Source organism: Neovison vison, chromosome 8 (assembly GCF_020171115.1).
Source record: "Neovison vison isolate M4711 chromosome 8, ASM_NN_V1, whole genome shotgun sequence".
NCBI lineage: Eukaryota > Metazoa > Chordata > Mammalia > Carnivora > Mustelidae > Neogale > Neogale vison.
In genome coordinates, this window is record NC_058098.1 from 41,131,445 (window position 1) to 41,157,542 (window position 26,098).

Genomic DNA, 26,098 nt, shown 5'->3' on the forward strand with positions numbered 1-26,098 from the left:
AAGTCATTTGCTGATTCTACAAAAGGTATCCATCCAGAGTGCCGTTGAAAAGGGCAAGGGACCATGCTAAACCCCCTGGTCTTTGTATTGAAACCCTAAAGTTATGTATCGTAGCAGAAAGAATGAACCAGCAGGAGACCAGTTTTCTGAAAGACTGTTGCCCAGCTTTGAATCTTCGCAATCCTCAAATTAAATTAAGATCAACCCAGATTGCTAGTCCCTACTGGCACCTGAGAAAAACAAATGTAAAACATTTACTAAGTTAAAAAAGAGTGTTGTGGGTTTCAAACCATTTACAAAAATGAGTTTTTAACATGATTTCCAGCATGTCCAGCACACACAGAAAAATAGCCAGAAAAAAATAAAACAAGGAAACATAAAAACAATCAAGAGAAACAGGCCATTTGGTCTAAAAATATTAGAGTTATACACATAATATATAAAATAATTTTGTTGACTATTATGGGGGATAAAGACAAGATTGAAAAATTTAGCTGCAAAATAGAAATTCAAAACAAAACAACACAAAAGAAAAGAAAGTGACACCTGGGTGGCTCAGTTGGTTAAAGCATCTGCCTTCTGCTCAGGTCATGATCTCAGGGTCCTGGGATCAAACTCTGTGTCAGGCTCCCTGCTCAGCAGAGAGTCTGCTTCTCCCTCTCCCTCTACCCCTGCCTCCCACTCATGCTCTCTCTCTCTCTGTCAAATAAATAAATAAAATCTTAAAAAAAAAAAAAAGAAAATCTAGATGTGAAAGATGCCATAACTTAAATGAAGAATTCAATGAATAGATTCACAGTTTGACTATGTTTTGGACACAGATGAAAGAGAATTTGTGCACTGGAAGTTAAGTCATAAGAATATATTAAAAAAAAATAGTAGAGAGAAAAAAAAGGACAGCAAACACTAAAGAAAGGGAACAAATACAGAGGAAAAAATGATAAAGTCTATAACAAATGTAATTGGAGTCCCAGACAGAAAGGAAAGATGGAATTGGGCAGAAAAAATATTTCAGAAAATTATGCTGAGAAATGTTCTACATGATGAAGGATATCAGGCCATGTGTTTCAAAGCCCTTTGAACTCTAAGAAAAATAAATCCATAAGTAGGCCCATCATTGTACAACTGCTGAAAATCAAAGATAAATAGAACATCTAAAAAGCAATATTTAAACAGTTAGACTGATAGCTGACTTTTAATAAATACAATGGAAATAATAAGACATACAGCATGATAGTTACCAACCAAGAATTATATACTCAAGGAAAATGTGTGTTTCAAGAATAAAAGTTAATCAGGAATATTTCAGCCCCCCTCAAAAAAAAAGAAAAGAAAAATTCACCAACAGACAATTTTGGTGTTTTCTTTGGGTAGGAGGGTCTTGATCTCAGATAGAAGGAAAAAGATGAAAGAAAAGAATTAAAAACAAGGTAAATGGTAACTATTCAGTAAGTCTAAATGAGTACTAATGATACCAATTCTTGACAAGAAGCAGGAAAGTGTGACCTATAAGAGAAGAAAACTCAAGTAATAGAAATCAACTCAGAAATGAGGGGCACCTGGGTGGCTCAGTGGGTTAAAGCCTCTGCCTTTGGCTCAGGTCCTGATCCCAGGGTCCGGCGATTGAGTCCTGCATCGGGCTCTCTGTTCAGCAGGGGGCTTGCTTCCCCCCAACCCCTGCCTACCTCTCTGGCTACTTGTGATCTCTGTCTGTCAAATAAATAAATAAAATGTTAAAAAAAAAAAAAAAGAAAGAAATCATACAGATAGTGTAATTAATGGCACAGATAGTATAATGTTAAAAGTTCTAATTGTATTCCATATTTTCTGAAAATTAAAAGACAGATTGTCCACACTAGAGACATTAGGGATAAAATAACCCAAATTGAACTTCTAGGGATGAAAAACTGAATGTCTGAAATGAAAACTGCACTTGATGGTAATAATGCAGATTAGTCACTGCAGAAGAAAGGGTTGGCAAATTTGAAGATGTAGCGATAGAAACTATCCAAATTGAAACACAGAGAGAATAAACAATTGAACAATGAAAAGATCATCAGTGATCTTGGAAGAACTTTAAAGGTAATTCCTTGCCCAATATATATAAACTGAACTCTCTGAAGGCAAAGCATAGGAAGGGAGACAGAAAAAAAATTTGAAGTAAAAATAATTGAAAATTTTCAAAACTTTGATGAAAACTGTGAGCCCATATATTCAAGAAGTTCTGTGACCCTGAAGCACAAGAAAGATAAATGAAATTATAACTAAGCCCATTGTCATCAACTTACTCAATTCAGTGATAAACAGAAAAAATTGAAAAATAATCAGAGGGAAAAGATAACATGCATACAGAGGAATAGATAGAAAGAGGAAGCCAATGTCTCATTGGAAACTGCAAACTAAAATTACAGGCTCAAATATGGATAATGTTAAATTAAAGAAGGTACAGAAGAACATATATTGTACAGTCTCACTTATATCAAGTTTAAAAAGCAGGAAAACATAATGATACTATTTAGAAAGACATACTTGAGTTGGGAAAATGATAAAGAAAATCTAGGTAGTGATTACTCTGATTAGGTTGCTGATTAAATTTTGGTGATTAGGGAGGAGGTTCTAATTGGCCCATGATCTGGGTTTCTGGACTAGATGGATATCCAGTCTCAATAAGGATATATAGTTTTTCTATTTGCTTTTGGTTATTTAACTGAACTCTCTATGTTGTTGGTACACTTTCCTATATGTTGTTGCATTTTTAGAGAATAGTTAAAAGAGGAAGGAAGAAAGGCAGAGAAGGAGGGTAAGAAAAGGAAGGAAGTATCAATGTCAGAGTTTATAAAGCAAAGATTAGGGTGGGGAGCAGGGAAGGTTGCACAGAATGCTGATTTCAATAAAGGTACTCAAAAACTGAAAATCCTGCTCTGCTATAGATTCTGACAATATAAGTTAGGGTTAAGAATACCTTTGAAAATCTTGATGATAATCACAAATAGAAATAAATCACAATAGAATTAAAGGAAGAGATCTTATTCTCTCAATTTCCTGGTACATTTCATACCACAGAATGAGTAATTCAAGAACTCAAATAAAAAAATTAAGTAGCAGTGTAAGAAAAGCACAATATATCAAATAAGTTAACAGAAACACAGGCAAAAATTATGATAGGAAATGTAATTAGGTTAATTTATTAAGTGTAAAAACCAGTTGAATTAATTTTTAAAAATAGGGGTGCTGGGTGGCTCAGTCAGTTCTGCATCTGCCTTCAGCTCAGGTCATGATTTCATGGTCCTGGGATTGAGTCCCTCATTGGGCTCTCTGCTCAGCTGAAAGTCTGCTTCTCCCTCTCCCTCTCTCTCTCTTCCTCCTGGCTTGTGTTCTTTCTCTTTCTCTCTCTATTACTCAGTCTCTCTCTCAAATAAATAATAAAATCTTAAAGAAAAATAGTAAATGTTTGAAAAATACAGTTAGGGTTTGCCTGGGTGGCTCAATTGGTTAGGCATCTGCCTTTAGCTCAGCTCATGACCCCAGGGTCCTGGGATCAAGCCCTTCTTTGGACTCTCTGCTCAGCGGGGAGCCTGCTTCTCTCTCTCCCACTGCCTGCTGTTCGGTGTGTTCTCTTTCTCTCTCTCTGTCAAATAAGTAAATAAAATCTTTAAAATAAGTAAATAAATAAATATTAAAAATATAAAGTCAAGAAAGGTATATATGGGAAATAAACATCAAAAGAAAATATAAGATAAAAAAAAATCGGGAAAAAAAAAACAAAATGGAAAAGTCCATGATAGAAAAAAATGATTAAAATACATGATTAGATATTTTACAAAACAAAGATGTAAGCCAACAGCTCTTAATGACATGAAATTTGCTCAGTTTCTCTGATAATAAGGAAAAATAAATGAAAACTATGTGAAAAAAAAAAAGAAAAAGAAAATATAAGAAACTATTTTAGAAGCTATCCAGTTAGAATTCTAGCAAAAACCCTCAATAAAAATTTAAATCCCTGAGTTTATATAATAATGATGGTTTTTTATATGCCAAATGATACAATATGAATCAAATCCAATCAGAAATGCAATGGGGGGATTCACAGTTATATTATTTTCAGTTGATGACAGAATAGACTAAAAATATATGGAATCTTTGAGAAATATGATGAATAGTGTAGTCCTACTGTAGGAATAGGCAAATCGATCAATGAAACAGAATAAAGAGTTCAGAAATGGACCAAAGCAGATCTGGGATTTTAGCACATCTTCAGGCTGACATTTCAAAGACAGATGACTCCACAAATGGCATTAAGACAACTGGTTGGCCATTTGGAAAAATAACCTGAATCCCAACCTCATTCCTTACACCAAGTTAAATTACAGGAGGAACAAAGATGAAATGTAAAAATGAAACTAAAAATACCAGACTAAAAGAACAAAAACGTGATTCTTTAAAAAATTTGAAATAAGAATTGCTTTTTGATTTGTAAATAAAAATGCACGATCACGATTGTATACATATGTTATAAAAAGGCATACATATATATCTGCTATATGCATGTGCATGTGTCAATATATGTCATGAAAGAGAGAAATGGCTAAATCTGAATATACACATTTTGACATGATAGAGATTATAATCAAATTCTAAAGAAAAACTACTGGGAAAAGTGCCCTCAGACTAAAGGACAAAGAATCAATTTTCTTAAGGAAAAAAAAAAAAGAGCTCCTAAATCAATAAAAAAAAAAAAAAAGAACAAGAGGAAAATGGACAAAGGACTCAATTATAACTTACAAAAGAAGAACTGGGATGCCTGGGTGGCTCAGTCAGTTAAGTGTCTGCCTTTGGCTCAGGTCATGATTCCAGGGTCCTGGGATCCACTTCCTCACTGGGCTTCTTGCTCAGGAGGGAGCCCACTTCTCCCTCTGCCTGCCACTCCCCCAGCTTGCGCTCTCTCTCTTTCAAATAAATAAAGAAAATCTTTTTTTTTTAATTTTTAAAAAAGAAGAAATATAGTCATTAATATGAAGAGAAGACCTATATCTTTGTTTCTTAAAGAAATGCAAGTAAAAACGTGGTTTCAGTGTCTTCTTTTGAATATCAGCTAAGTTTAAGTAGAATTGATAATACACAGGACTGGTGAGAGTAGAGTATCCAATCATGTTCACGGTGGGAGACTGAAAGACATAACCGCCTCATCAGCAATTTTGACAAAATCTCATAAAAAATGAAATGTTCATACTTTTTCCCTAGAATTATGCTTTAGGAATTTGTCTTAAAGTGACACCCACCAAGAATAGGGAGACATATATTTATAAAAATCTTCATTGCAATAATACTATGTTTAATGGGGAAAAAAGGGAGACATCCCAAATTTTATCCATAACATGGAATATACTGCATCTTTTAAAACTAAAACTTGTGGGGTACCTGGTTGGCTCAGTGGGTTAAGCCTCTGCCTTCAGCTCAGGTCATGACTTCAAGGTCCTGGGATCAAGCCCCGCATGGGGCTCTCTGCTCAGCAGGGAGCCTGCCTCCCCCTTCTGTCTCTGCCTGCCTCTCTGCCTAGTTGTGATCTCTCTCTCTCTCTGTCAAATAAGTAAATAAAATATTTTAAAAATAAATAAATAAATAAAATGAAAATAAAGCTTCTGAAGAAATTTTAATGACAGTGTAAGATGCTTATAAAATTATGAACTAAAAAAGCAAAATCAAAGTGTAAATTCATTTTGATCTCAGGATATATTTATATATTTGTGCATGTATGTATGTGTATTGAGCCACTTACACAAAGACACACACACGTGTATATACAGATACATATATATGTATGCATATACAGATATATATGTATATACACATATATATACATATATACATATACATGTACACACACAAGAGAAAGATAGCAGTTTACAATACTAACAGTGACAGTTATAAAATTATTATAGCTATAAATAATAGTTTTAAAATTATTCATAATTCTTTATATGTTTCTAGAAGGAAACTGCAATCCTTTTGTAACTGCAAGAAAAAATAACTTTAGAAATAATTTACATTAGGTAATAAGTTTTTTTGGCCCCAGGAAAAAAAAAATGTAGGGTGTCTAGAAGATAATCAAATTCAGAATAATCTAGGTTTAATTTTTGCTCTTAAACTGGATTATTTTTAGCCATGGTAAACATATAAAATTTTGAATATTAGCAGCAATCAAGATTCAAGTTTAATAAAAGGACACAATTTCCATTGTCTTTAAGACAAGCATCGAAGAAACATATTCTTTGTTCTTATGAAGATTTTAAGCATATAATAATCTGCAAACATTAAAACTATACCCTTGTTACTATTGTTCAAAACCATCCATTTACAGAGTGCATTTAGGTTTATCCTTTAGAAATGTTTAGTTCCAGACTGATGGCCCCAGACCAATTTTTATGCAAATTATTTAAAGCATTAGCTTGAGCCAAACTTAATTACCAGGGCTCCAAGAAATAATCACATGATCTATTTCTAAAAGAAAAGTGAATGGATTTTTGGATTATCTGTTCTAATAGTCCCCTCCCATTAGCATGGATGATTGAGTTCACTGTATAAAAATATATATATAAACTGTAGGACCCTTTATGTTCCTTTGTTTCCTCTGCCAGGAGGGATTAGAGCAGAGGACAGTGGGTGGAATTCAACTAGACTGAATTTGGAGAGGCAAACATAAAGCTTGCCCCCATGGGGTCAAGAAAGCAAGACAGAATGTGGAATGTCTGAGTGCACTGCAGAGAAAGGAAGAAGGGCTGGAGACCCCTGGAGTCATCATTAACACACAGCAGGCTTGGGTGCAGGGCAAGGAACTCACACAAGTACCTCCTCTTTGTTTAATATGCCCAGTCCTGGCTTGTCTCAGGAATGAGCAAATATGATTATTCTTGGATTTCAAAGCTGTGCACCTCATTTCCTTCCCCATTTTTTACTGACTTTATTTCAGAAAAAATTAGAAAGAAGAAAATATATATATTTCTGTTTCAAGAAAAGATTGTCAAAATATGTAAAGCACATCGGTTGAAACAGATTAAGAATGGGGATAAGTGAAAAGGCAAGAGGGGAGAAATACTCCACAAGAACTTTGCAATGGCCTCTCATTTTCAAAGTGAAGTACCAGGCTTTCCTAGTCAAAGAGAAAATCCCTAGTATTCATCGAGAGCCTAGGCTGCCACCTCACAGAGTCCCCCCTTATCAGCAGGGGCCTCAGGTCCTACCCGTAACTGAATTCCTCTGAAGATTTATCAAATGGGGCACTGAGACTGGGGACACACAAGAAAACAGAGTGGCTGCTTCTGATCTCTGAATGCTCTACTCTTTGCCTTCATTGTGCATCAAAAGCCCAATTGCAAATGACAAGTCAAGAGTCTGAGTAGGGACCCAGGAATAAGTGTCATGGTGTGGTCCCTATCTCAACAATGGTAGAGAATGAGGCTCACTCAAACAGTGAATGTCCTGTCTCAATGTCATCTACCCAATAAACAAACATTGGTGGTGACTAGAAACTTCACCAGGAGACAGATCCTCATATAATGCCAAAGACAGAGGGAATCTAAGATATTATCTAGTTTTACAGCCTTAAAAATAAAGAGATAATGAACTTGAAGCCTAAAACTTCAAGTTCTTCTTTAGGGGTTCTTTGCAATAAATGTAGTATACAGAGTGCTTAGCAGCCTAAGGAACTTACCTTGTTTCTAAAGGATACAGTAGAAAGTAAGTTCTGGTCCCTAATCACTATTTGCAGACATTGATCAGTACTATAATGGACAGCAAATTCAGTAGACATTTATTGATCACTCCTTATTAGTAAGTACTGGGAGGGGAAATATGAATAAAGCATAGTTTTTATGTTCACAATGCTCATTACCTGGTAAGAGAGACAAACAGATACAACTATAATACAGTGTAATAAGATGAATAATAAATAGATAAATGAGCAAAGGAACTCAATAAGCAAAACGAAAATGATTGATCCGGTCCAGTGATTCAGAAAATGTTACAAAGAAAGGTAAAATTAATGACTTAGTTTTGAAAGATGAGGAGAATTTTACCAGATAGAAAGGGGGGAAATAGGGGTATTTCAACCAGTGAAAACATGTGTGAAATGGACACAAAGGCAAGAAATAAAGTGATGTGTTTAGAAAACGGTAAGTAGGTTGGAACACAGAATGGAAAAACAGGTGATTTGGCCAAAAGACAAAAAAGAGGAACATTCAAGAAGAAAGAGCTACTCAACAGCTGACTTTCTCAGGTGTTTTTTAGAGTTCAAGTAGAATAGACATCCAGCAAAAGTAACTAGATTTAGCTAGACGCAAACACCTTTTAGTTATAAATTTTAGTTATAAATTTTAGTTATAAATTTTTCTTCTATGATATCACTGAAAGCAGTTTTCTCTATTTTCTGAATTTTCATTATAATTATTAGATTACATAATATGTATTTGTTGTAAAATATAAAAGGCAGATGAGTATATAATTACAAAAAATGAAATCATACTCTGTTCTACAATCTTTGAAAACCTCATAATGTGTTTTTAATGGTTGCTACCACAAAAAAATACAGTTGCTTAGACTTCCTCTAATCCTCACATTAGAAATTCTATTGCTGTTTTCTGTACTCTTTATCTATCATCTTTTCATGTTTCATTTTCTCCCTAACTTTTGCCCTCTTTGTGAATTTTAATTCAAAAGTTTGATTTCTAAAACATTAATTTATGAATAGTATTCATTCTCTTTTATGACACCCTTTGCTGATGTTCATGATGTCATTGTGTTTTTAGGCTTGTAGAAGTTTTCTGCTTGTCTTAGATAATTTCCTTCTCATTTAATCCATCTTTTCGTTTCCTTATTCATCAGTTGTTAGAGTTCATTGCAAACACAAAAATACTGTTTTTTGTTTTTCTGAATATATTTTTTATGAAAATATTTTTCCCTTACTATAATTCCCCTCTTTTATTATGTTTCATTTTTAAGTCTCCTATATGTTTGGATAACTAGAAATAGCTATCCACGCAAGATGTTTGCCAGGAAATAAATGAAAAAATCCCTCCTTTTTCTTTCTTTCTTTCTTTCTCTTTCTTTCTTCCTTTTTAAGATTTTATTTATTTTTCAGAGAGAGAGAGAAAAAAAAACACACACACACACAAGCAGAGGGAGCAGCAGACAAAGAGAAAAGCAGGCAGAGGGAGAAAGCAGGCTCCCCACTAAGCAAGGAACCAATGCAGAACTCAATCCCAGGACCCTGGGATCATGACCTGAGCTAAAGGCAGATGCTTAACTGACTGGGCCACCCAGGCACCCTCCCCTTCACTCTCCATGTGCTATAATCCTTCTCTCCATCCAGTCATTCTGGATCCAGTATTTATCTAGGGTAAATGTGGAACACAAAATCTGTAGTTCTGGTTTTATCGAGATAGGATTGATTTCCTCCCATCTCATTCCTTGAAGTTGAATTTATAAACTTGATTTTAGAATTTAACATTTATCCTTGTCAAAATTCTTTGTTTCACTTAATCTAAGAGTGATTCAGTGTGGAATTTGTTGTCCAATATACTTGTTATCCCTCTTAGTTTCCTGTGATCTAAAAATCTGCTAAAAATGAGTTTTTTCACAAATTTGGAACTCTGTTTCACATCTTACTAGAAAGAACTTTATGCACATTTAGTGCCTTTTTCCTTGCAGTTATGCATTTTGAGGACAAGTATTGTGTCTGTTTCATTTAAGATCTATTCCCAGCGCCTGGCATATCTGCCATTTAGAAGCATGTATTACGGTGTGGAATAAGTGACCAATAGTGTGGTTTTATCACTTTATATGGTATCTAAAGGTGAACAAGTGGGTTCTTGGGGAAAAGATTTTGCACAACTTTCTTCTCCATATTGGAGAATTTTGTGACTAGTAGTATCATGACATTGTCTAAAGGATAAAGGGCACACGTGAAATTCTCATACATTTCTAGTGGGATTATAAAGTGGAACACACTCTTCCAAATGCTGTTTTTCAGGATTTAGTAAAGCCAAACGTATGTGTTGCCTATTACTTAGCAGTATCACTCCTGAGTTTATACCCACGTGATATGAATACGTATATATACCAGAAGACAACGCACATGAATTTTTTTAGCAGTGTCCTTTATAGTAGCCCCAAACTGAAAACATAATATATGTTTAGCCCCATATGAAAACATAATATATTTGGATGGTGGAATAGTATACATCCATGAAAAAGAATAAACAAGGACATATACAACAAATGGGATTAATCTCACAGAGAATATGTGGAAAGTCATGCTAAAAGAGTGTATATAGTGAAATCTATTTTTGTGAGTTTCAAAAACAGACAAAACGATTGCCTTTTACCTGTTGTGGGGTGTCCACTGGTACAAACAGAGCCACTGGTGCTAGAAATGTTCTTGTTCTGGGTGGTAAGTGCCCAAGGAGATACATGTATGTGTATGTGAAAAGTCTTCAAGTTATATATGACTTGGGTGTTTTACTATAAGCAATGTGTACTTCAGTTTAAAAATTAAAAGGCAAAATAAGGATATTTCCAAGCAAAACAAAAAGGAAGAAAGAGTTTGTAGTTGAAAATTTTGAAACCAGAATGGGAAGCAAAATACTTACTTTCAGGGCTAATGTAATTAGAGATAATCTATGTGAACTGTCTGGGCCAAGTCTGGCATTTTTCATAGGATAAATAATTTGCAGATACACATATGTCCAAGGCCAGTGCTTCTCAAGCTTTAATGCACATACAGATCAGCTAGAAATCTTGTTAAAATGCAGAATCTGAGATGAGGCCTGAACTTCTATATTTTTGAAATTCCAGTGTTTCTTACCCACAGACCATAGTTTAAGTAGCACTGGAGTGCAATGGAGGTGAATGGGGTTTATCACCAGGAAAAATATCTTGATCAAGCTCATGTTTTAAAAGGTATTTCAGCTAGCAAATGACATATCCAAGAGATAGACAATAGATCCTTAAATGAGGAAAAGGGAAGGAAAAATGGAAAGTGGGAAAAGAGGAACATTTTGCAGAATCATCAAGACACGGCATTTCACTGAATTTTAGGAGTGATGACAGAAAGTCATCAAAGACAGCTTGATAAATTTAGCTTCAATGATCAGAAGATAAATATGCCTCCATTATGATCATTTTATTAGGTTCTTTTGATTAAAATTGAGCTCAAGAGGAATGATGTCAAAAAACTTTTTTTGGGGGTGTTCATGCTTGCAGAGAATGAACCAAGGGGAAGCCACAGAGTGGGCAGCTTAAGAATAGTTGCATAAAGGAGGAAACTGTAAAGATAAAGGGTTGTAGCAGTTAGCTTTGCTGGAGTAACAGATAATCCTAAAAGTCCCACTGGCTTACAACCACAAAGGCATGTTGGGTCTCCACTGGGTTCTACTCCACGTGCTCTCATCCCAGGATGTAGACTGAAGGCGCACATTCTCTTAGGAGCAAGAAAGTTGGAGGAAACATGCAAAGGATTCTGAAGCTTCCACTCAAATGTAGTACATGTCATGTGTGTTGCTGTGCCATTTTGTAGACCAAGTCACACTCGTAGGCCTGATGTCAGTGAGGTGGGAATAAACGCTTGTCCCACAGGGGCCACTGCAGGTCACATGGTCACAGACATGGTGTTGAATCCTCTTACAGAAAGAAGTAGGGACCAGTTGAAAAAATAATACAGTCTATTGCAGGAACGTACCCAGCAGAGTCTAAGCCTCTCTGTATCCCCTTCATGCCAATAACCAACTCTAGCTCTGGATTTTTTTAATTCAATAGTTAAATATTCTCAGAATTTAAAAAAAAAAGTATATTCTCAGCATAAAACCTTTCATTAAAATGAGGCAAATGGACAGATTTCAATTTTCTCTCTTAATGAGCACTTAAATATTCAAAACTCTACAGGGGAAGGGAGGGGGAGAAGCCAAGGGGTGTGGAAGAGAAACCATTACTAGATAATCAGCCTTGGAGTAATCAAGAGTTGGCTGAATTCTCTCCTGACCTTTGCTATATTTAGTAGGTGTCTTCACAGAATGGTTTGAGTTGTTAGGTGACCCAATTCCCGCACGCTCACATTATTTAAGTTGTTCATGCTCTTTTAATGGGAGAATAAGAACACCAGTGTTTTAGTTTTCTAGGAATCCTCAATACAGGAAATTTACACATCTTAAAGGGAAATTAAACATAGATAACCCACACAACCCAGACATTATTCAAAATTTCAAAACTTCCAAGTGTGTCTGTCAACATTCAATGCATTGATAAGCTAAACAGAAATTACACCAATTGGTTCAAAGAAGAAGTTTTTGCCTCATTACCTGGCTATTTCTCAGAAAATAACTGATATAAATTTGATGATTTGCAAAATTGCCCACTTTGGTTGGAAACTGTTCTCTGCCTCTCCATGCATGATGGAAACACGGTTTCTGAATGTTTTGCTTTTTCAAACCAGGGACAAACCTATAGTTGTGCATGTCTCATTTCTTTTATTTTTCAATCACTATTGTTAACAGGACAAGAGCATGATTCAACGAAGAATGAAATAAAAATTGAGGCAGAGTCCCAGGGCTCATATATGGAAACAGAAGGTATTGAAACCAGAATGCCTTGTTATCTGAGAATGAGATGAAACTATGAACCATGACTTCTCTCTATCCTGGTGTTTGTGAGGAGTGTGCATGTATGTTTTAGGCAGTGATTACCAGAGTATGGCAATAGTGTTCTGCTCTGTGTGCCTCTCAAAACTTGGAGGCGGAAAAGAAAGGGACATTAACTTTCTCTGCTCTAGTCACTGTGTTTTCTCAATGATTCTGATGAAAACACCCTGAGTCTCCCTCTGTCTCCTTCATTTTAGAGCTTTCACCAAACCAGGAAGATGCCACGACCGTGGAGCAACCGGAAGTGATCCCTCTAACAGATCACCAAGAAGACAAAGAAGGTGAAAAAGGTAGGTCCGCTCTTAAATTGATCCATCAAGAATGAAGAGTTCCTTTGGACTCCTGCCTAGAATGCAACCATCAGTTACCCTCCCGCAAGGGCAGTCTGTACAGGGGAAAATTAGCATGTCTTTCATCCTGAACCTACTTGTGAGCATAGAACAAAATCTAGGAGTAGCAAAAGAAGAGGCTTGTAACGGTTTTTCTGCCCTTTCAAGTAGTTTGAAGTTGTTTTTTTTTTTATTATTTGTTTCAATTTAATTTAAAAGCTCATGAAATACAAAAATTATTGTATTGAGAAAGCCTATACGGAATCAAAATTATGGACTAGATGGGTCTAGATGGATAAGAATCTTAGAAAGTCTGAGATGGCTTTAAAACACAAAGATAAGCCTTTCTGTTTTGATTTCCTTCTGTTGTCCTTCATCTGATACTGATTAAGGAAGCAATTTATGTAAAATATAAACATTATATGAACCTTCTAAATTGCATGCTTTGTTCACTAATATTAGGATGCAGAAGTATTAAATACCGTTAAAAACACAAGTGAGCTTTATAATGATTTCTGAAGACATAGGAGGAACGAACACTTTGTAAATTTTAAAGCAGTATTTGGGGCATCATGCCAATATATCGGAGTAAAGACAGGCATCCTTTTAGAATACCTGTATTAAAAAACTATTATCAAAGAAATCTGGTATTTATTGAAGAACTTGATGAGTTCCATTTAAAAATATAAAGCAATCTCTTAAAAGAACATATGAAAGATGAATATATGAAATATATTTCACACATGAAATAAATAAAATCATTTGTCTGGTACCCTATATCATAAATCATGCAGCTCTTAAATAAATAAGTGTTTGCAAAGCAGTTGCAAAGTAATAACTTGACAGGCCTTGTTTATAAAACACAGTGATCAATTTTCTTTCCAAATTAAAATGCAGACATGATCTCAATAGTGAAATCAGGTCAATAGTAACTACAGCTTCCAAATTATTAACTCTTCTTGGCCAGAGCATTGACACAGTTTAATTACTAAGCCATGTTAGTGATTTCAACATCTTTTTTTAAAATTTCCATTGCATCTAGAACACAATATTCTTCCTTTTCTATGTCTCTAATAACTTTTTCTCTATTTCCCTGCAAATCCTAGTTCAGGTTCATGACACCATGTTCCCAGCTGGTCAAGTAAATGGCATGTGTGGGGCATTTTATGTCTGATGATGGAACAGAGAATTAATAGAACCCTGACTTCAGAAACAGATACACAGCATTGTTCTCTTCAGTTGTACTTCTATCATGTAAAACCCACAATGTTTTGCCTGCCTTTTTATTTTCTCTATAGCAGAAATTATTTACTTTGTATATTGTGCCTCAAGACATGCAAATGAGAAACATCAAAAAATGGGTCAATTTTCTGCTTTTTAACTTGACCTACGTTTGAAGAGCTGGCATTCTGCACTCACTGTCACGTGTCCCTTCTTCCAGTGGTTCTCCAGCATCTAGCCCTCCTCTAATTACTGAGGAATTAAATACTCACTTCTCTCTCCCTTGCAAGGATGCCAGTCCTCTGTAGCACATGGCAGAATGACACATGAGAAAGAAGTGAAGTCAAAGTCGGATACTTGCTTGTAGCAACTTTGAAGTCGGATTTCTTTTTTGAAATGTGACTTTTCACGGCGGGAGAGTAATAATGCCTGTGGCTCTGAATTAACAAAATTTTCCCTCCCCTTCTTTCCAGCAGATACTTCACTTGGCACTACCTTGCCTATTCCTGTTTAAATTTGAAATAACTCAAAACACATCCCCTTATCATCTTATTCTTTGCTTCAAAATGAGCATGAATAGCTACCTTGTGACACATAAGGGAAGTCGCAGAAGGAGAGCGGGGTGACATAGATTCGGGACACTGTGGAGTAGCTCTGCCCCGCATTGACACACTGCACGGTTTGGGGCAAGTTCTTTCAACTTCCGATGCCTCAGTTCCCTCCTCTGTAAGATGGTGATGACAAAATTACCTTTCACATACCACTGTGGAGAAACTTTAATGAGTTGGCACATGCACAGAAGTCACAGTACCTGCCGCATAGAAAGCACTTGGTGTTTCATATCCCTCATGTTTTGATAAATTGACAACCAAGTCAAGAGAATATCCACATGTGGAGTTGCTCAAATCCCTTTGTGGTCCTTCCTCGCCATGTTGAATCCATCAAAACTGCACATTTTCCACCTTTGCATTCAACAACGACAACAACAAAAATTGTTCTACACATTTCTTCTCCAGCACCATCTCCTGCTGGTGGTTTCAATATGAATGTTCTTTTCTATAAAGACAGAGCAATTAATGAAAGGTGAAGTGGGAGGTATCCTTCTCTCTTCAGAAACTCCCTTTTCTCTGTCAAGATGTCAGTCTTCTATTTGGGAAGTGCTGATCCAGCCATAATTCCTATTTTTAAAAGAACATGCCATTGATCTATTGGCAGAGTCATGGAATAAAAGTACTAAATAAATCAAACTTTTTTTTTTTTTTTTGCTTTTTTTGTTTGCTTGTTTGCTTTTTTTAGACTCATGGAGTTATTAGAATCTTGTTTGAAAACATTTTGAGACTATAGCTCCAGGTTTTGTGTATATTCAGTGTCTCTTAATGGAAAGTTGCACAAACATCTTAAAAATTACTCTTACCTGCAAACAAAAACAAATGAATATTCTATTACATTTGTAGGGATATTCTCTATAGCTTTAGAAATATTGATTCTCTTTTATTTTGAGAATCCAAGGAAACAGAAAGTGGTTGCTTTCAAAAAATTTCAGCCCAGGAAAAAAAAAATATATAACCTTTTTCTCTCATTTTGTATCATTCTGTAAGATTAGAAAATGTAGATAATCTTCAGGATACATCTTCTATGGCTCCCAGGTGTATGGGCACAGATGTTACAACATTAAGTTTCAAAGTTAGCTCTACCAAAATATGGGTTTTGAAAAGAAGAGAAAATATTCAGCAGAAGTTCATGCTGATAAAATTATACAATAGCACAATGGACATATCCCTGGGAGATCTGAAATACAAAAATTTCAACAGGCATAAAGTGAGGTTTCACATATGGCAGCTTTTCTCATAGAGCTACATTGCCTCTTCCTAAATGAGTCCAGTTTTATGCTTTCCCAGCAGGATCTGTGGCATGTATGAAATCCAGTAAAATAGCACCATTTAGGCTGATAACCTAATAGGAAAGTAATGTTATAGAAGATCTCCTCGAAACACGATCTCCTGTTTTAGCATAAAAGAGAAAGCCAGTATTAAAACATTTTTCTGAAGATTTTTATTTCTAGTTGAATTTAGAAATAGTCGACATAAAATCTGAACTATGGTAAAATTATGTCATTATTACATCACATGATTTTCATACATGACTTATTAGGAATATACTGGACATTTTCTTCAAGTGTGACATGGAAGGCTTACATCCCAATTATTTTTCCTGTGTTTCTTCAAATGTTGCATAGATGGCATATATCCCAATTATTTTGCTTGTGTTTAAGTGTTGCATTGAAGGCATGCATCCCAATTATTTTGCTTGTAACAATGAATAAGTATAATATGAAATAGTAATTCTTTATTATCTCAGTTTGACCAAAATGTTAACTGGAAGCTTAAAGTCTATATTATGGTCTAAGTCTTTCTTGGGAAAAGATGGATATAGACAGGCATACAAGTAAAAAGTGAACTAAAAGGCCGCAATAAGTATAAATTATCATGTTGCAAAGCTAGTGTTTTGACCTCTGAGGAACAGGGCTGTGGAACCAAGCCTATGCAGGTCCATGGCTTCTGGTTCTGGCTGTGTGGTTCCTGGCAACTCTTTACCTTCTAGGAATCCCAGTTTTGGGGCTTGTACAATGAGAGGCACGAACTCAAGAATGGAATTTCACAAATATTCTTAGAAAGCCACAGAACTACATTCTTGATAAAACAAGGGGAGGTGACATGGGAGCCATTGGTCATCAATATCCTGAGAAAGCTGAAATTATAGGTTTTCTTCAATTTCACTTCCTGCATTCTATTGATAAAAATGCAGAGGTACCCTAGACCAGAAAAAAAAAGATCAGCCAAATCAACCACATTCTATTTCAGGATTCAGCCAGTAATTGGATCACTCTGATTATTCCCTGAAGAGTCTTTCAATGGGGAAACAATACTTTTTGGCTCCAAGTAGATTTATACCCAAATTCTCCTCAAAACCATCTTTCTTATCCAAGACCATCTTTCTTATCCAAGTGGGAAGCATCCTTTCTTGTGGTTCCTCTGGCCACTGTTTGATCTTTCAGTGATCACATAGTCCATGAACCACTTTCTCTTCTGCTCCTACCTGTCAAATCCAATAGGGATTAATTTTCTTTACAAAGCACCTCTACACAGCCTTGGTACTTCCCACTATTGATGGGATTCTTACATCACTGACAGAGCCCTTTTCTACTTGAAAAGTAGCCTCGACACCAACGATGCTACAACACACAGGCTTTCCTCCTCAGCCTGTGTGTGGTCTTTACTCCGCAGAGATTCATAGTGCAGACATATTTTTTTGATTCATACAAAATATTATACGAACTTGCACCTAGAGCAATTAACGTCTGGAATTTTCTATTTTCAAAGTCTTTCTATCTCTTCTTTTCAAATGAAGTTGACTTTCATAATGCTATGTTTTTCACATTAAAGGCATTATAGTTTAGTTGGGATGGTAGCTGTTTCGTGTTTAGATAGTTTCTTCTGTTACTGGTCTTCTGTCCTAATCGTGTGGTATAGCTGAAATTTGTCAGCCCAAATTTGGTTTTAGAATATAAGATATATTCTAATATAATATATATAATATATATATAATATAATATAATATAATTTATGAATTATATGAATTCATATAATTTATAAGGTTATGAATTATATGAATTATATTCCTAAGTTTTTATGACTGCTAAGGTTTTATGACTATTTTTAAATGTTTAATGAAATTCTTTACATTGGTTGAATACATTGAATATAAAAATTATAACCTTAAATTACCTGAGTTTTCTGCATATCTGTATGTAGGCAATATACATATAGAACCAGTTCATTCAAATTACACTGTATAACAAGTAAAATTACAATTTTTTAAAGATTTTATTTATTTGATAGAGAGAGATACAGCAAGAGAGGGAATACAAGCAGGGGGAGTGGCAAAGGGAGAAGCAGGCTTCCTCCTGAGCAGGGAGCCCCACTCAGTGTTTGATTCCAGGACCCTGGGATCATGACCTGAGCCAAAGGCAGACGCTTAATGACTGAACCACCCAGGCACCCCTAAAATTATAATTTTTATATTTACATTGATATGGCTTTTTAAAATTCATTCTTGGAATACTAATCTTCATGTTCCTACTTCAAATAAAAATGTACCTGACCTATAATTTTAAAGTTAAAAAACAAAGAAGAATGAATAGTATATTCATGCCTACAATAAAAACTTTGGTTTCCATCTTGTATTTCTGTATGCATGTGTGTAAATTTAGATTTAGTGTTGACTCAGTAAGAAAGTATATATCATGCCTCTTGAATAATAATAATATTACAATATTATTGGCCCAAATTTGGCCTTTTAGCCAGATCCTCTTGCTTGCTTGGATCAGTTTATCTTTTTTTTTTTCTCTTTTTCTTGAAATTTGACAGAGGTAGCCAGAGAGCACAAGCAGAGGGAATGGCAGAGGGAGAGGGAGAAGCAGGCTCCCCATTGAGCAGGGAACCTAACAGGGAGGGGTCAATCCCAGGCCCCTGGGATCATGACCTCAGCTGAATGCAGATGCTTAATCATCTGAGCCACCCAGGTGCCCTGGGATCAACTTTTAAGATTTTGAAAAATTGACACTGAACCTCCATTTTACATATAAGGGTACAGGGGAAGTTCTAGGAACTTAAGGATATGTGCAGACTTCAGTGAACATTAAGCTCAAAACTTGTTGTTATTAGCCCATCCCTATCTGGGGAATTTTCAGAGACCATCTCTTCTAATAAATCTCCAGCATCCAACTTTGTTCCTGGATCCACTTTGTCTTTTTTTTTAATTTTCTCCCCTCTGTAACTCTCCAGTTTCATTTACAATTTGACTTTGTACCCTACCTAGGTTGTCTGGTCTTGCCTCGAGGCGTATGGCAATGTGGCTATCAGAGTAATTTGCAAAGATGAAACAGACCTCTCCCTTAAGTGGAATTCTGTCTCCAGGCACAAAACTTTTTGGTCTTCTCTGCTGCATTACAGTCCTGGAACTCTCTGTGCACGGCATATCTTAATTCTCATCACATCTAATGAAAAGATTTTTACCTGCATCCGAGCATATATTACTTTGCCACTATCCTTAAATATTCCAGACAATTAGTCTCCTCTAAAGATAGTAAACTGTTAACATTGGGTGGCATGCTCATTATGTTTGCCTTCTTCTCCAAGATATTAGTAAATAATGTTAAATTGTAATTTTCAGAACGATAAAATCATGACTCTTATACAAACATAAAATGAATACATGTAAAAGATTTTCTCTAAATCATTAATTAATGAGGGAACTAGTGAGATATAAACCCGATTTAAAGGAGAATTTTAGATGTATATCTCTCCATAACACACATAAAATCAGGACTGCGAATATAGACTCGCATAGACACATGCACACATAACATTCAGGGGTACTGAAATTTGGAAGTCTAGTTAGCATTATGTAGGGCAATAAAATATATTCCTTCTTCTCCACCAAACCAAATGCATTTAAATGGCTGCCAACAAGTCTCATTTTCATTGCCACAAGTTTTCTACAAGTTTAACTTCTATCTCTACAGATGTATAAAATAGTCTAGTTGATAGAAAGTTCATCCCAAAGAGTAACACCCTATGGAATCAGATAATTTCAGGGAGTGTGCGGACAGACACCCAGCCCTCCAGAGAAGGGACACCCACAGATCTCTGTTGCTCACTGCCAAGCCTTAGGCAATTTTTCTTGGCAATACATAGAAGATAAAGCTGTTATTTTTACCCTTTTTGTCCATTTCACTGAATCCATCAATGTTGGTCATCTAATAGTTTTCACAGAGAATGATAAAATACCACAGCAGGATTGGGGTGGGGCAGCAACCTTTAATTATATCTCTGAGATTGTCACTTACTTGCTATCATTTTGCGCCAAAGGCTATTATTTTACATGTACTATAAATGGATAAATAGTGTGGATGTATGTATACTTCTAAGATGCCACACCTGTAAGACGCTGCCATTATTTTATATATCGTTAAGGAATTTTTTAAAAAAAATCTTGCCAATTAAAGTAAGATTCTTTATCATTTAGACATTTAGACAAGATTTCTTATCATTTAGACATTTTATAACTATTAAGAAATAATTTATAATTATTTTATAACTATTAAAACCACTAGACATAGGATTTTATCATAATTGGAGAATACAAAAACAGAAATGTATTAAACAAATTAGTTGAGATATTGCTAAAACTTTGTCATATTCAGAGTCTACTTATGAATCACTTTTTTTAAAGATTTTATTTATTTATTAGAGAGAGAATGAGAGAGAGAGAGCATGAGAGTGGGGAGGGTCAGAGGAAGAAGCAGACTCCCTGCTGAGTTGCGGAACTCAATTTTGGGACTCCAGGATCATGACCTGAGCACTCTGATTGTTCAGACTTCAGGAGAACCCACAAAGAAAGTAAAAGGCACTGTGTCGTATTATTAAGGTAGAACTACCTTACATTTTTGCTTCTACTTAGAGACAGTTCCTAAGCACTTTGGATTCACCACCTTCTCAACCCCTTCCCTATTTCATTCCTGTTTCCAAGAATTTTCATCTCAGCTGTTGAAACCCATCCTGCAAGTTTTGATACTTTTGTTTTTGATGTTAATGTCTGTATAGGATCGGTCAGTTTCATCGCAATGTCCTGGCCAACAGAAATTTTACAATTCTCTATTTCATAGATGTTAAGATACAAAACAGTGCACCTTAGTATTATGAAATGTATTTATTTTCCCTTGCAAACAACACTGAGCCTAGGTAAGGAAAACTTAATTACTGGTGATACAATTAAGTGAAATTAGTTTTTCCCACTAACTCATAAGTCTGCCTAGCAGTAGGATCCTTGCCAGCACATTGGTACACTGTTTCCTACTGCATATCATATAACTGAGAGTGATAAATAGTTCCATTCATTCAACAAATACTTATCAAGCACCTAATATTTATATAGATATAGATATAGATATAGTCAATAAAGACCATATATGTATTATATTTATTGTACTCTATTGGCCTTTGGTATAAGATGCATATGGAATAATTTTTAAAAATATGTGCATTGTTATATAAAAGTAAGCAAATTGTATATTATGTATTTTGCTTATTAGTATACATGAATTTTTCTTAGGTATATTCTGCTTATTTTATGTGTTCATATATGCTGATTATATATATTATTACTATGTATTATATGTTTTACTTCTATATAACATGAAACACTGACTAGCTCGAACCACAAGTAAGCTGCTTAAGCCTCCTGGAGCCTTAGTTTCCTCTTTAGTGAGAGATGTAGGTGTCTTCATGCCTCTTGGAATGATGAAACAATCATTGAGGAGTGATCTGGAGGCCTCTAGCAAACTACAACCCATCAGCCAAATCTGGCATGTTGCCTCTTTTTGTATGATTTGTGAGCTAAAAAATGTTTTTTACACTTTTAAGTGGTTGAGAAAAAGAAGAATTTGTGAGGCATGAAAATTCTTTTAAATTCAAATTTCAGTGTCCACAAATAAAATTATATTAAAACATGCAAAATCTGAAACATTTACTATCTGGCCCTTTACAGAAAAAAAAAAAAAATTCTGTAGACCCCCATCTATAGCATCGGTGTGAATACAGCCCAAATTAGCTAGAATGTGAAACCACTCATGCTCATGCAGGGATTCCCAAGTTATGCAGTAGTTATCAATACACAAGGACAAATATGCATGTATGTTTCATTAACCTTGCCAACACAGGTGTATTTCCACAATGCCTTGCCCAACTTTAGGCACAGAGTTTGCTGTCCACACCCCTCCCCAAACTGGGGAATTGGGAGGAAATGGCTCCCTCTGATGTTGATGTCAGCAGCCATTAGAGATAATCATAAACTGTAGCTTGGACCCCAAACATTTCATACTTTGGATGGTGAAAAGGTATACTCTGAAGCCTTGGCTCTTTCATCCTTAGAATAAAAATTTAAGTTCCCTATAAATGCATTTTTTTCTCACAATTTTTTTAAAAGATTTTATTTATTTATTTGACAGAGAGAGAGATCACAAGCAGGCAGGGAGGCAGGCAGAGAGAGGAGGAAGCAGGCTCTCCGCAGAGCAGAGAGCCCTATGTAGGGCTCGATCCCAGGACGCCGGGATCATGACCTGAGCCGAAGGCAGAGGCTTTAACCCACTGAGCCACCCAGGCGCCCCTTTTCCCACAATTTAAAAGGAGATTCCAGGGGTGCCTGGGTGGCTCAGTGGGTTAAAGCCTCTGCCTTCAGCTCAGGTCATGATCCCAGGGTCCTGAGATCAAGCCCCAGCCTGGGATTGGGCTCCCTGCTCGGTGGGAAGCCTGCTTCTTCCTCTCTCATTACCCCCTGCTTGTTTTCTCTCTCTCTGTCAAATAAATAAATAAAATCTTCTAAAAATTAAAAAATAAAAGCAGATTCCAGGGCGCTTGTGTGGCTCAGTCATTTGAGGCTCTGACTCTTGATTACAGCTCAGGTCATGATCTCAGGATCTCAGCCCCCTAGAGGGCTCTGTACTCAGCACAGAGTCTGCTTGTCTCTCTCCTTCTGCTCCTTCCCCCCAAAAATAAATACAATCTTTTAAAAAATTAACATATGTTCCAAAAAAAGAAAGAAAGAAAGAAAGGAGATTGCACCTATCTACCAATGAACTGATCTTTGCTTTCTCTGAGTATACTACAAGTGAGACCTTGGACTAATCATAACCATTATGGACTAATCATAACCATTTTTACAGAAAGACCATTAGGTGACAGAACTAACAAAAATGCAGCTCTAATCTGTAAAGTGAGTGGGGTGCATATTTAGGGATCATAATAATATGAATGTGTAAATATATTCATTTACACATTTTGTTGTAAAGACCAAAATATTGTCAGCCCAGATTTTAACATATAACCTTAAACTCAGGTAATGGTTGGAGTATCTGCTTTCAAAGACCATAGAAGCTCATCTATTTGCATAAAATATCTTTTAAAAAAATAACAAATAGCCACAAAATAATATGTGATGTATGTTAGATATTAGACTGTACAAAAGTTATATCTATTCTGATTTGGATTTCAAATATAAGTGCTACTCTTCTGTTTTAGAAGGAAACCCAATTTCTTTTTATTACTCGTTATACATCAGGTGCCTTCATTTCAGCACAGTATGTAAAGAGCAGGTGGTATAAGGAGTACTTTGAATGTTAATTATTTTTTTCATTTATTTCACTGTGAGGATTTACCTTTCAATGTGTTTTTATAATCAGGATGGAAACAATTAGGGAGCTTGCTGCTTGAGTGTTTCACTACATTTATTTTATGACATCTGCTGCAATGATTAAAAAAAAAAAAAGAAAAGGAAAAGGGAGGTAAGCATTTTAACAAAGTGAGGGGTTTGGGTTGATTGTATGCGATCTCTTTATTTCATTGTGAATCTTCAAAGGAAATGTCATGATGAATCAGCCATGTTTCTAGCCAGTAAATACCCTCTCATTGTTAGAGCTTGCATTTTTGACAAGGAAGCATGTCTGTTCATGTTTCAGAGATGTCATAGTTTATTAGTCTCGGATTTTAATTGAAAATGATAGAAAAAAGCTACAGAGATAGGAATGAAAGGGGAAAAAAGTAGATATTTATTTTTAAAGACATATTTCAAAGGAGAATGTTCTTTTTCCATGCATCATATTCAATTTATTCTTCAAATATACATAAGATATTTACTTCACCTGTCCTTCATTTTCATATACTTTGGAGCATAATTCATAAGATAATAATATTCAGTATCAAGAGAGGTATGCCTCATGATATGGTAGGTTTGGGGCACATATTTCAACATAAAGGAATGCTTTTCAAAATTAATATAGTCTTTTCATAGTGTGTTACATAACTCTTGTTTTTCCCATTAGCAAGATATTATAGACAATTCAAAATATTATAGCCATGATAAAACTTACATAAAATCTAGTAATTATATATAATGAAATAAGATAAGTAATAGAGAAGATAAATATAGACACAATGTGTGTGGGCATGTTTGAGAGAGACAGACAGAGAGAGTCACAGGGAGTGAGAGAGAAACAGAGGGGAGAGAGCACATGCCTGAAAACTCTGTGGGTAGTTTTGAAGATGGATGAAGGAGAGCATGGGACAAGGAACACAAGCAGCCTCTAAAACCTAAAATATGTAAGGAAATGGATTCTTCCCTAGAGCATCCAGAAGAAAGGTAATTCTGCCAACACCTTGGTTTTAGCCCCGCAAGGCCCATTTCAGACTTCTGGCCTTGGGAACTGCAAGAAAATAAATTTGTGTTATGTTAAGAAACTAAGCCTATGGTAATTTGTTACAACAGCAATAGGAAAAGAATACATTACCTCTCAACATGGTCTCTTCAAACCATGCTGAAAATTCAGGCTTGTCTTAATAGGTCCCCAGAGAAAGGAGGGGTTCCAATATCTTTCCATGTTCCAGTTGGGAATTACCGTGAAGTTCTCCCTGCTTCTATAATCTATGCTAAATTAGGCAGCATTTTTATTATCATGACCCATCCCTTTTTAATGTCAGTCTCCTTGGGTTGCACAACGGAGATTTAATTCAGGTAAATCTAATTACCATGGCCACAGTAAGTGGAAATGGAATAGTTATGCATCTCCAGGAGATTAGAAGAAAAGGGTTTCAAGGCATTAGGGAAATGAAGAACAGGAGAAGGGAAAGAGAAGGGAAGGCAGGAGAGAAGGAAGAAGGATGGAAGGTTGAGGAAAAGCTGGTTTCTATTTTCCAGACTGGGGGAAGTAACAAAGTAAATATCCAGCCACTACTTTTTGGAAATGGAGGAGAAATATAATTCACGCATAGCAAACTTTCCCATCTGGTTGTCTCTGACTGACTAATAGCACAAAATGGGAAGAGAGAACTTTCTGACTTTCACAGTCTTCTAACAATTAAAGACCAAATGGACCACAAACATGGTTGGTATTTTAGTCGAGCACAGGGGCTCTCAAATTTAGGTGGATTTAGACATTAGTGCATTTGTGATTTCTGGACCCCGTCCCCAGAGATTCTGGTAAGGTAGAACTCGGTGGGCTTGGGATTCCACACCGTCAGTCTCTGAAGAGATGGAGATGCTGCGGGTCTGGGGACCATCCTTTGAATGGCAACACTCATCTAGAAGTCAGCATCCATATTTAGACCATTCTTTTTGAAAATCCCTTCGACCATTCCCTCTGCCTTAATTTCATTGGAGGGTAGAATGGCTAACCATGGCAAGAATGACAGATATGTAGAAACTTGGATAGATGATAGAGATCATGCTACTTTTCAGTAGATCCAAATCACCTGGATGCCTCAGTTAAAAGACAGCATGCTGGGCTGTAGATCTCGAGTTTCTCATTTAGTAGGTTTGGGGCCAGAGGGCAGGTGAGAGCTTGCATGTTTCAAGTTCCCAGGTGAGGCTGATGGTGCTGGCCCCCGCCATACACTTCAAGAACCACTGGCAAAGCCCTTATTATCCATACCAGCTGACCCCCACCAAGCACAAGGTAAGAGATGGTCTTTTAGCATCACCGTAGACAACCAGGGACGCCGGGCTTTAGGGTACCTGTGGTAAGAATGGGAACCTCTTCCCAAGTTGAACCCCAGCATGCCTGAGATCAGCGACTGCTCCTCCTTGTAAGCCTCTCTCCCCAAGTGTACCTTCCTATGGGCAGTGGTGCTCTGAGTCCTTCCCACAGGGGCGGGGCTAGGAGGCGATGTAGAGGAGGGGCCACAGAGGCTGGGCACCTTAAGTTAGGAAGATGCAGAAGACGACCTCCTGAAACAGACCGGGGCTACTCCC

General features: G+C 36.1%; 1 protein-coding gene across 1 annotated transcript in view; it reads left to right on the forward strand.

Annotated features, from left to right (window-relative positions):
* The window catches only part of MACROD2 (mono-ADP ribosylhydrolase 2), a 1,971,347-nt gene that overhangs the window by 1,897,906 nt on the left and 47,343 nt on the right, over positions 1-26,098 (forward strand). Inside the window, exons 15-16 of the mRNA XM_044263475.1 lie at positions 12,543-12,617; positions 12,884-12,976. Coding sequence (XP_044119410.1) covers positions 12,543-12,617; positions 12,884-12,976 — 168 coding nt within the window. The remainder of the gene's footprint in view (positions 1-12,542; positions 12,618-12,883; positions 12,977-26,098) is intronic.